This window comes from Haliotis rubra, unplaced genomic scaffold (genome assembly GCF_003918875.1).
Source record: "Haliotis rubra isolate DU_JTF1 unplaced genomic scaffold, ASM391887v1 Scf177, whole genome shotgun sequence".
NCBI classification, from domain to species: domain Eukaryota; kingdom Metazoa; phylum Mollusca; class Gastropoda; order Lepetellida; family Haliotidae; genus Haliotis; species Haliotis rubra.
Window position 1 is genome coordinate 1199161 of NW_025765747.1, and position 12115 is coordinate 1211275.

Genomic DNA, 12115 nt, shown 5'->3' on the forward strand with positions numbered 1-12115 from the left:
CATGGTGATCGTCATGTGTTTGTTCATCAGGACAGCATGTCAATCGTGTAATTGTTCATCAGCGGCGGGATAGCCTAGTGGTTAAAGCTTTCGCTCGTCACGCCGAAGACCCTGGTTCGATTCCCCACATGGGTACAATGTGTGAAGCCAATGTATGGTGTCCCCCGCCGTGATATTGCTTGAATATTGCTAAAAGCTGCGTAAAACTAAACTCACTCATCAGCTAAAGAGATAGCAGCACAATTTCAGGGAAAGCCTGTTACGTGTTACATACTGACTGTGTGTGTTCATCAGTTGCAGAGACTGTGCATGTGTGATGTAACATAATAGCCTTGCTTTATTCCACAGTTACAGACACTGTGCATGTTTGGTGTGACACAATAACCTTGTTTTATTCCACAGTTACAGAGACTGTGCATGTTTGGTGTGAAACAATAACCTTGTTTTATTCCACAGTTACAGACACTGTGCATGTTTGATGTAACAATAACCTTGTTTTATTTAGTTACAGACACTGTGCATGTTTGATGTAACACAATAACCTTGTTTTATTCCACAGTTACAGACACTGTGCATGTTTGATGTAACACAATAACCTTATTTTATTCCACAGTTACAGAGACTGTGCATGTTTGATGTAACACAATAACCTTGTTTTATTCCACAGTTACAGACACTGTGCATGTTTGATGTGACACAATAACCTTGTTTTATTCCACAGTTACAGACACTGTGCATGTGTGATGTAACACAATAACCTTGTTTTATTCCACAGTTACAGAGACTGTGCATGTTTGATGTAACAATAACCTTGTTTTATTCCACAGTTACAGGCACTGTGCATGTTTGATGTAACACAATAACCTTGTTTTATTCCACAGTTACAGACACTGTGCATGTTTGATGTAACACAATAACCTTGTTTTATTCCACAGTTACAGACACTGTGCATGTTTGATGTGACACAATAACCTTGTTTTATTCCACAGTTACAGACACTGTGCATGTTTGATGTAACACAATAACCTTGTTTTATTCCACAGTTACAGACACTGTGCATGTTTGATGTGACACAATAACCTTGTTTTATTCCACAGTTACAGACACTGTGCATGTTTGATGTGACACAATAACCTTGTTTTATTCCACAGTTACAGACACTGTGCATGTTTGATGTAACACAATAACCTTGTTTTATTCCACAGTTACAGAGACTGTGCATGTTTGATGTAACACAATAACCTTGTTTTATTCCACAGTTTGTGCATGTTTGATGTGACACAATAACCTTGTTTTATTCCACAGTTACAGAGACTGTGCATGTTTGATGTAACAATAACCTTGTTTTATTCCACAGTTACAGACACTGTGCATGTTTGATGTGACACAATAACCTTGTTTTATTCCACAGTTACAGACACTGTGCATGTTTGATGTAACACAATAACCTTATTTTATTCCACAGTTACAGAGACTGTGCATGTTTGATGTAACAATAACCTTGTTTTATTCCACAGTTACAGACACTGTGCATGTTTGATGTAACACAATAACCTTGTTTTATTCCACAGTTACAGACACTGTGCATGTTTGATGTGACACAATAACCTTGTTTTATTCCACAGTTACAGAGACTGTGCATGTTTGATGTAACAATAACCTTGTTTTATTCCACAGTTACAGACACTGTGCATGTTTGGTGTGACACAATAACCTTGTTTTATTCCACAGTTACAGAGACTGTGCATGTTTGATGTGACACAATAACCTTGTTTTATTCCACAGTTACAGAGACTGTGCATGTTTGGTGTGACACAATAACCTTGTTTTATTCCACAGTTACTGAGACTGTGCATGTTTGATGTGACACAATAACCTTGTTTTATTCCACAGTTACAGACACTGTGCATGTTTGATGTAACACAATTACCTTGTTTTATTCCACAGTTACAGAGACTGTGCATGTGTGAGGTGAGAAAATACCCGTTTGAGAAACTACCCACTCGACTACGCTTCATCCGGGGATTCACCTGGAAACCTATCATCATCAATGTACGTTTATGATATTGTATTGGTACATTTTTTTCTTGTTGAGGCAGGACCCAAGTCCCATTTAACAAATACAGACTGCCCAGTGTTCATAAATTGAGATAATTTGCTACATTTGTCAGATACATATAGTGCTTGGGGGATCCTCCTCCATTTCCTCCTGCAAGGCTTGAGACAGTTGTTGCAACGTTTGGGGTTGAGGGGCTGACAACGTCGAACGCGTTTCCCAAGCTGGTCCCACAAATGCTCTATTGGGTTCAAATCGGGGGATTTTGAAGGCCAGGGAAGAACTGTGATGTTCTGATTCGTCAGGTAGTCCATCGTGATGCGAGCCACGTGCGGTCTGGCGTTGTCCTGTTGGAAAACTTGACGTTGAGGTTGATGACAGGTAAAAGATGACGTTGCAGAATTTCATCCCTGTAACGAATTGCAGTCAGGTTACCACGGACGTGCACCAAGTCACTTCTCCCGTTGTAAGAAATGGCCCCCCATACCATCACACTTCCCCCTCCAAATCTGTCCGCTTCAACTACACACAATTACGGGCGTAACGTTCGTTTCTCCGTCTATAGACCCTCGTCCTACCATCGTGTCTTTGAAGCTGGAAACGAGATTCGTCGCTGAACCAAATTCGCTGCCAATGTCTCCAATTCCATCTCTGGACGTTCCTGCACCATCGAACACGTGCCAGGCGATGATGAGGTCGTAGTGTGCATCCTACGTGAGGTCGTCGAGGGCGTATCCCGTGCTGTCTGAGGCGATTTCTGATGGTCTGGGCGGAGACGCGGCGAAGACCTGGGACGTTCTCTGCTGTTTGTGTTGCTGGGACGGCCCGGTTACGTAAATGGAACACCCGGATGTAGCGGTCCTGTGCAGCATTGGTTACCCGTGGTCTACCACTCCGAGGTCGGTCGCGGGTCGAGCCCAGTTGATTGTAGCGCCTCCATAAACGGGAAATTGTTGTGTGATGCACGTTGAAGTGTCTTGCAACTGATGACTGAGATTCGCCAGCTTCAAGACGTCCGATGGCGATGTTCCGGTCAGCTTCGCTAAGTCGTGGCATGTTGAATTCGTCAGTAAACTGGCGTTGAAAGTGAATTGAACACGTTAAACTACATTCCTCAGATACCCATATATATATATATCATGGAGTTGATTTGGCGCCGTGGCGTCCAGTAGTGAAAGATGCTGCGATGCGCTATCGCGTTCCTGTTACCGTAGTTTCAAATCCACGAACCATTGCACCATGCTAAATGCCATGAACGTAATCATGCTGGTTTTCTTCCTATATGTGACACATAGTGACACCCTACTGTGTTAAACTACTCCCTCAGTCACTCAATCTATCTGTCTGTGCAGGCGCACCTGCCCACGACGGACTACATCGTCTGGGTGGACTCCTCGGTGAGGTTCCGGACCGGTCAACTCACCCCCATGTTTGAGGATGCCCGAGCCAGAGGCCTCGCCTTCTCCCCCGTCGGCAAGTACGCCCTGGCGGAACACACTTCCAAGGACATGTTCCAGTACTTCAGCGACTCCGCTTGCCACTTCTCACAGTATAACGAAGCCGAAGCCGGCTTCCAGATTCTCCACAACGACCCCTTTATAAGGTATGGGTCCACGGCATAAGAGTTTCTCAACAGAATTTCCCATTTAAAGAATATATTTCCTTGGGTAATATGAACGTAACTAATTGGTCTATATCACTGTGATCTATTAGGAAACACTGCTCATACTCATGATATCACTGGTAATCTATTTGCCAGGGAGATTTTAGTCTGATTTCCAACATTATCACCCGCTCTTAACACCGTTGACCATTTCCGTGTGTTCAACTGCCTCAAGAGGTTGTCCCATGTCGTAGTGTTGTAAGCGACGTAAAATCTCTCAATAATTGATATGACAAATATTGCGTGTCAAAACAATAACGTTATACGATGACAGTATCCCCTACTGATTTTCAGTCAAAATAAAGAAATCTACATCAGTATTAACTCCTAATGAATTAGTTAATAGCAGCGTGCTTATCAATCCACTGTGCCGAGTGCAAGATGTGAATATGTCATCAGTGTACAAGGCAGTCAGATATGCCATGTCGAGTTACTTCCCTTTGACCATCTTCGTCGTCTGGAGACTTTTAAACTATTTTGTTTTTCCAGCCAGAATTTCAAAGCGGCAGCCACAAAGTATTTTCTGTTTACGTAAACAAAGAAACGTATTAAATACCATTGTGGAATGGCGATTAATAACAGGAGGTTGTGAAGGAAGTTACTTGAAACACACCTCCGTTACAGACCGCCATCATATTGCTGAGTGGGGCATTAAACAACAAAGCAAACCTCACACACGAAGCTGAGACAGCTGGAACAATGTTCAAACTAAACTCACTCACTGACTAAAGTAAGTAATTCCAAACAGTTCTGTCATCTCTGACGTTTGTGTTTCCAGGAATTTCTTGGTGAAGGTGTGGACGGCGTGTGCCCTTGACCCCCTGTGCATGGCCACTGACCAGTCGGAACCGCAGTTCCACTGTAACAACAAGATACGGCAATACAGCAAGTGCCACCGGTTTGACCAGTCAGCGTACTCGCTCATCCTGGCCAAGTTGTTCCGGCAGAACATCATGAGTTTCTACATACCAAAAGGGAAATATCATATCCTGCGGAGACATCAAACTGACAACTACTTTGACAAACTTGAGTCTGAAGTGGTCGGCAAATTGCAGCTCCATTGATATATTCCATGTTCGTAGTATTTTATTGGAGGATTGTGGATGGTATGTTGTATTTGTGTTCTTTGACACCTCAATGTCACCCACATTCCTGCTATATTGTTGTGCACATCGTTGCAATATTTGCAATATTTGCAATATTTGTTTATTTGTTTATTTGCAAGGGGTACATGTAGGCCATCGGCCCATGGTACATAGAACATCTGCACGACAGAGTTTCAGCATTTAGTCACACATATTATAGTGGGTGCAATACGTTTCATATTGTTAACATTAGTATACATAATCATTGGTGCACATATCGCACTATGACATTCGGAGATTTGAAAGATTTGGAATTCAAGACCTGTGGTTGTGAAGCGTTCATTGCTGGCCATATTCCCCCTTGAGGATTCCGAGTCGGAACAGTTCCCACTTCAATGGTGATCGGTTGGCCAGTCTCTGTGACAGTTATCATGGAACATTGCTCAACGAATATACAACTGGTCCGCCTGACTTCCAAATGGTTTTATGGTGGATACGTGGAGGACAGTTTTAAATGTGTACCATCAGTGACGAGAATGATATCGGGCGCAATTCCTTAGAGTGACTGTTATGGTGATTACCGTTTTTCAGGTCAAGGTTGACTTGCCTTTGCATGTGTGTGTGATGGGTGGCAACGAGCGGGAAGGATACTCCCACACTTTTTCCAACACCTTGGATGTTCAGCAGCTCTAACGTGGCACCTGTGATATAGCGAACAACGTAATAAAACCGCTTTCAACTGTGCCATAAATAATATTTACTCGTTCATGTTGGTATTTTCTTGATATATGTTATGACTGTTAATCAAATTTACCTCTGAGGAAAAGTATATTATATTATCTTGTTATCAATGCCTGAACAGAAGGAAACTGTGGTTCTTGATTGGTATGTAACGGAATGTACACCAATCGCTATACAGGGTGCACTTGGTTTTAAGAATCTCGTGCTTTTCACGTTCTGTGTCTGTCGACAGCTTAGCATCGTCACTTGAAATATACTCAGTAAGTGAGTGAGTGAGTGAATTTAGTTTTACGCCGCACTCAGCAATAATAACTGAGGGACAAAGATGTCCATAGTACTCCAGTCACGTGTTATTAGTATCCAGATATAACTTTCATGATCGGGAAGATAGACATTTGGTTAACATTCACACTTACGGTGAAAGTGAAGTATTGGGGAGTGTTTTCATTGGTTTTAGACTATTTTTGTTTCTTTTATGCCATATTAAATGTCAAGTATTACCTTTTGACTTGTTTACTTTGTTAACGGTTCACACACTCGACGAATTATTCCCAACAAAGGAACCCCTATGCATGGTATATCTTGTTTATGCCGCCACTTGTAAAGCGCAGCAGAAGACAGTTAGCAAACGCGTTCAGAACGCCTACCTCTAATTAATCAAAGATAAAGTAAGTGAGCTTATGCCTTCTATCCTTTGGTCGAGAGCGGACAAGAATAGATCTGGCAGGTATAAAATCCTTGGTTTTGCCATAACACTTGCTTGAATATACCTACGGAACTCACAGCTCTCTCCTTTCTTATTTCAAGGTAAGAAACATTTGAACCTTGATTACACATTCTACAATGACTACGTGAAATACTAAACAGTAGTTTTGTTTTCTTTGGGCAGATATTGCTTATGTTGCAATGTTTAAAACAATGCGAACGGCACCTACCACTCCCTTCACCGACGAGTTCAATTGGCCTCTCGCCCCATGCCGGATTATGCAGTGTCTTCCGCGGAATGAAGAAGTTCGATTTTAAATCGGTTATGGTAGAATGGAGATAAACCTATTATATCTCCTAAATGCCATTTAGAAAGTGGTCAAAGGGATTCGAACCCACACCCTCAGAGTCAGGCGATTAGGTGCTGGCGATTAGGTGCCTGACTCTGAGGGTGTGGGTTCGAATCCCAGATGGGACTCAACCCAACAAAAGTACTAGAACCTGAACTTTACTCAGAAAGTGTAATCCCAAATATAACATATGTTACATTGAACCTTGTTAACATTTTAAGTGTTTCCTCTTATTTCATTGTTATTATCTGAATATATTAGAGTTGAGTTTAAATCATTGCTACGATATTGGAAAAGTTTTTGAAATACCACTGTAAATGCTAGTTCTAAATGGCCGAGTAATTCGTAGGCACTATCCAGTGATGTTTCGTGCACATTGCGTCGTTGGTTCCTCCCGTATGCGTCTTTAATGACCTACGGATATTTCTTTTCTCTATCTCGACATCCGTTTGTGTATGGCCAGTCTACATCTAGTTATATCCCTTCAGCTTCTTAGATCTGTATATACAGGTCCAATAGTTCAGTAAAAAAACAATGGTGCACTTATATGTAGGTCAGTCATTCTGTGGTTTCCGATAGTCCACCGATCAAATATAATTCGAGATTTACCTCCGACATGCGCTTACAGAAAGGCTGCAAAGCCTGTCATTCAGTATTTTGATGTTTTATGACCATGAATAAGAATTTGAATAATATGAAACGTTCCATTCCTCGTGTAGTTGGGTTATACACGGTACAGAACAGCTTACACGCGAATTGCATTACCGTAGTCATTGGAATAAGTTATTGTCTTTCATATGAAATATACATCAAAACCCGCATGGTTTAAGTATGCAATTAATTTTCATTTCGTTTGTATTTAGCTCCGTATATAAAAGAAATACGCGTAGGTCAGCGCTGTCTTTGTACATTAGCAAAGTCGTCAAACTGGGTGATTGTCTTGTTCTGTAGGTCACGAAAATGTACCTTTCGACCTGTTCTGTTTAAGTATAAAAGGGGGCGGTGGGGTAGCCTAGTGGTTAAAGCGTGGGCTCGTCACGCCGAAGACCAGGGTTCGAATCCCCACATGGGCACAATGTGTGAAGCCCATTTGTGGTGCCCCCCGCCGTGATGTTGCTGGAACATTGCTAAAAGCGGCGTAAAACCTAACTCAGTCAGTTAAGTATAAAATTATCGTATTGTCACTGTCCTATATTATTGGTAATATCCGTATATATCGGTATGCACGTTGCCAATGACAACTTCACCGTCGAAAAATATTTACCGTAACCCCCCCCCCAAAAAAAAAAAAGAAAGAAGAAGAAGAACGTACCCCATGACAAAACAAGCTATTATTCTAGCTAAAACTAGTCATATATCTTTGTACCCTGTAGATACATATATTCGAATCACTTACCATATTTGCCGAAAGTATTTTGTTGACAAAATAATTACTATGTTATGAATGCGTACGTCTTTACCAGAGTAAAATGCCATGTGTCTAATCTAAACCGTGTTTGCCGTATACACTCAACGCATGTACTTTGGTTACTCAAGTTTACTTCAACACTAATCATTCATCCTTACCGCAGTTAACGCAATAGGCACGACATACCGTAATTGAATTGCTAGGCGCTCTTAACCGCACTTGTCCTGTGCAACTGCCATGATTTATTAAATTATCCACAAGGATATATTATTCACGTAGTCACTCAGTAAATGTTGCACTATGTGTTTGATAATTCTGTACGAATTTAACGTCCACTCTGTACTATACCACGCATGGTGTATATTACCTGACTTATACTGTACCCGTATCAGGGTCTCATTGATTACCATTGTATGTCATTAATTTATGAATTGATGCATTGCGAATGTTACGTTAGACCCCTGCTTCAATACACCTAAGGAACACACATCTTTCTCCTCTCTTGTTTCAAGGCAAATCGAAGCCTGACTGTACCTTTAAGCTCACATGGAACAAAACACCTGTCAAAATAAAATACATTTGTAAAAATTACACATCTACTTGTAGATACATCGAATAACTGATAACTGTCTGATGCAAAAACCCACAGCACGATGGTTGCGGTTCTACGTAGATTATCTACGACACACTATAAAGCCTGATCAAAGAAGTAATCGGCTAGGCCTGCATCACGTTATGTTTACATTACAGTTCAAGCTGCCACGAGGTGAAACAACTGAAATATTTTTAAAGGTGCGATAAACACTCCCCTCCCCTCCTCTCCACTTCATTCCCCTCCACTCCCTTCCCCTCCACTCCTCTCCGCTCCCCTCCACCCGACTCCCCTCCCCTCCGCTCCGCTACGCTCTACTCCGCTCCCCTCCACCCTACTCCGCTACGCTCCTCTCACCTCCACCCCACTCCCCTCCTCTCCTCTCCACACCGCTCCACCCAACTCCGCTTTACACTGCTCCCTCCTCCCTACTCCTCTCCCCTGCGATCCCTCCCTCCCCTCCGCACCGCCCCCATCCACCCCGCTGTCCTCCCCTCCGCTCCGCTCTAATCTCCCCCCTCCTTCCTTTCCCCTCCTCCTCCTCTCCTCCTCTCCATCCGCTCCTCTCCGCTCCCCTTCCCCTCCCCTAAGCTCCGCTCCCTCCGCTCCCCTTCCCTTTCCCTCCCCTAAACTCCGCTCCTCTCCGCTCCCCTTCCCCTCCCCTCCGCTCCATTCCACTCCGTGACATCTCTTAACTCTCAATTCGTGTTTTTGAGTTGTGAGTAGGATGACTTTTACGACGTGTTGGCAGGGTTTAATGTATGTCATAGCTTAATGAGAGAGGACAGCCTGATTTGACGAATGTCTTAAACATTATGCCGCTTTGTGACTGAATGAGTAAATTTATTTTACGACACATTTAGCAATATTCCAGCAATTTCACGGCGGGGGACACCAGAAATGGTCTTCACACATTGTACCCATGTGGGGAATTGAACCTGGGTCTTCGGTGTGACGAGCAAATGCTTTCACCACTAGGCTACATGACCGTCCCATGCATTGTTTTGATGAAACCAAACGAACACATTAGCAGAGCTGACAAATCAAGGGTCATTATCAGGATCACCCTTGAATAAGTGCAAACGATTATGACGATCCTGGAACGATTAAGGGACGCAACTCCACACACCCTAGACGCCCACGTCTTCAGTTATATTTATGATACACAACAAATACATTAAGCTGCAACATAGATTATTAACTCCACGAAAGGGAAATGTGTTGAAGAGACCGACTGTAACAATTAACCTGCTTATTTCAGAAAGTGAAAAACTGTTGAACAACCGTTCTGAACTTATCCCCAGTGCAAACAATCATGCATGTGGCATGCATACCTTATCAAACACAAGATGCTGAAGTTTGGACGTTCTGACGAGGATTGTCACGGATGAGCTGATTTTCTCAGGACATATTTTGATTATTTAACACAGCTGTCAGCAATACTCCAGCTAAATGACAGCGGTCCGTAAATAATGGAATCCGGCCCAGACATTCCCGTGATTGATATCCACTTGCTAATTATTTTCAAAGTATTCCGTAATTTGAAATTTGCATCAGTTCGAGCGCATCCACCACTTAAGCTGAACTATTCTTCAAAGCGGCGATAAACCCAACCTACTCACTCACTCAAACTTCCTACTTCACAATCCACTTCCCGATCGCGCTTTCTATTGTATTTTGGGATTAAATAGCCACAGACAGATGAGCTTGACGCTGACTGTGAACCATGGCCTCTTCAATTCCTACACACCACTTTATTCGTCTCAAGCTTGAGTTCAAGAGGAATTGACAGGCTAAACTAATCATGGATGACCGTAACAAGAGATAGCATTGGCACCTTGGGCGGCTTGTCTGGCCTGCAGTAGATCATGACAGACCAGACCTGTACCACGCTCAATAAATGGCCAAGATGGATTCCAGTATAGAAGCGTCACTGTCCAGTCGGGACCCTGAGTCGATCCAGCCTTTAATACACTGCTGATTGAGTTGGTCCAGGATGATATCGCCTGTCACCTGTCCTAGAGGTTGTCTATGGTTCGGTGTGCCATATGTCCATGTTGATCAATAACGTCTGGCCCAGTACACGGTGTGTAACAAGGTGAAGAATTGAGACTCGAACGACATGCCAAGCAGATCTAGATGAATTCAAAGGATGACAAATCACTCAAGACATTTACCGTTAGATGTCAGCGTACAGGGTTTCACCATGTCCATCAGAAAATGGTATTTCATTAATTAACCATTGTCAGATTGGTTGTCATCTTCATGAGGTTCTGGACAGGCAAGTGCAGAAGGTTAGATTAAAGTGACTGTTTGCCTGAAGAGGGGTTACCATATTATTTATTTGTCCATTTTTAAATGGATACAATTTCAAATTATGAATCTACGTTTAAGTAAAGTTGTGAAGTTTTGTGATCCTTAGCAAAGTGTGAGTAGTATATGCATGTATGTTGAAATAAATGCATGAATGAAGTCACAGTGTCAATTTTATGGGTAGCCTAATTACCCCGGAACATATTACACAGGGAACAACTTGCCCTGCACGCTCATTCATGTGTGTCCTCTAATCCCAGGTAATCCCCTGCTGGCTGCTGGCAAACTCGGGGTACACCTCTGGAGGTCAGTCTGTCAGCATCCTGTACCTCTCCACTGCTCCCCGTCTCATCCTGTGTCGGTACTGTCCTGAGTCCTGAGTCCCCATGGTCTCTAACATTTGATCTTACGTTCCTTGCTGGTGGTCTACAGATCCATTAACACTTTTGTATGATAAGATATTTTATTTTTCTTCAATTAGTTTTAAAACATTTTGTCATATATTGCTAGTTGTTATACTGTCCGTCGATGGCAGTTTTTAAGTTATAGTAACAGTACAACTTGTTCCAGTCACAATATGGCTGAAATATTGCTGATGTGACTGTAAATGTTAACTCACTCACTCACTCATCCTCTGTGCCTCATGCAGCTCCCGGTCCGAAACATACATATCTCAAAACCTGCCTAAATATACAAAATTGCACTTTGCGCACGTGCTTTTAAATGTACACTTATGTTTTGCTGTCCTTTATGTTCTTACTGGGTTGAAATCAAGGAGAAGGTACGGTTTTTTGCGTACCAACTCTGACAGCAGCGGCGGATAAAACAACACTGGTCCAACTCGATGAATTGCATGAACCCCATTCTCTCCAGACATGAACCCCAATATCCCATTCTATCCAGACATGAACCCCAATCAACATCTCTTAGGATCATCCTGATCGTCAGCTGAGACAGCGTGTACCACCTGCAGCGAACCAACAGGAACAGACTCTTGGACTTATGGAACAGGATTGCTGCTGACGTCATCCGCCGACTGACGGCGTCAGTGAGGAGACGTGTGTTGGCGTGTATGGATGCCCAGGGTGGTCACACTCGCTATTGATGACGTGTCCCCTGATTCCTGTCTCATTATGTCACTCTTTATGCACATTTTGAACTCTGATTTGTGTTATTTGCAGTTTTGACCCCTTGGCGGCAAA

At 42.8% G+C, this 12115-nt stretch overlaps 2 protein-coding genes across 4 annotated transcripts in view; one reads left to right on the forward strand and one right to left on the reverse strand.

Moving 5' to 3' along the window:
- Positions 1-6045, forward strand: part of LOC124273154 — a 25602-nt gene extending 19557 nt beyond the window's left edge. For all 3 annotated transcript variants that reach the window (XM_046708369.1, XM_046708368.1, XM_046708370.1), the window contains exons 9-11: positions 1948-2052; positions 3409-3659; positions 4498-6045. In XM_046708369.1, coding sequence (XP_046564325.1) covers positions 1948-2052; positions 3409-3659; positions 4498-4783 — 642 coding nt within the window. In that variant the 3' untranslated portion in view covers positions 4784-6045. The remainder of the gene's footprint in view (positions 1-1947; positions 2053-3408; positions 3660-4497) is intronic.
- Positions 5144-11301, reverse strand: LOC124273132 (glycine-rich cell wall structural protein 1.8-like). The gene is made up of 3 exons (XM_046708349.1): positions 11243-11301; positions 8958-9297; positions 5144-5221 (listed from the first exon to the last, which is right to left on the reverse strand). The coding sequence occupies exons 1-3, from the start codon at positions 11299-11301 to the stop codon at positions 5144-5146; spliced, it is 477 nt and encodes a 158-aa protein (XP_046564305.1).
- Positions 11302-12115: the final 814 nt, after the last annotated feature.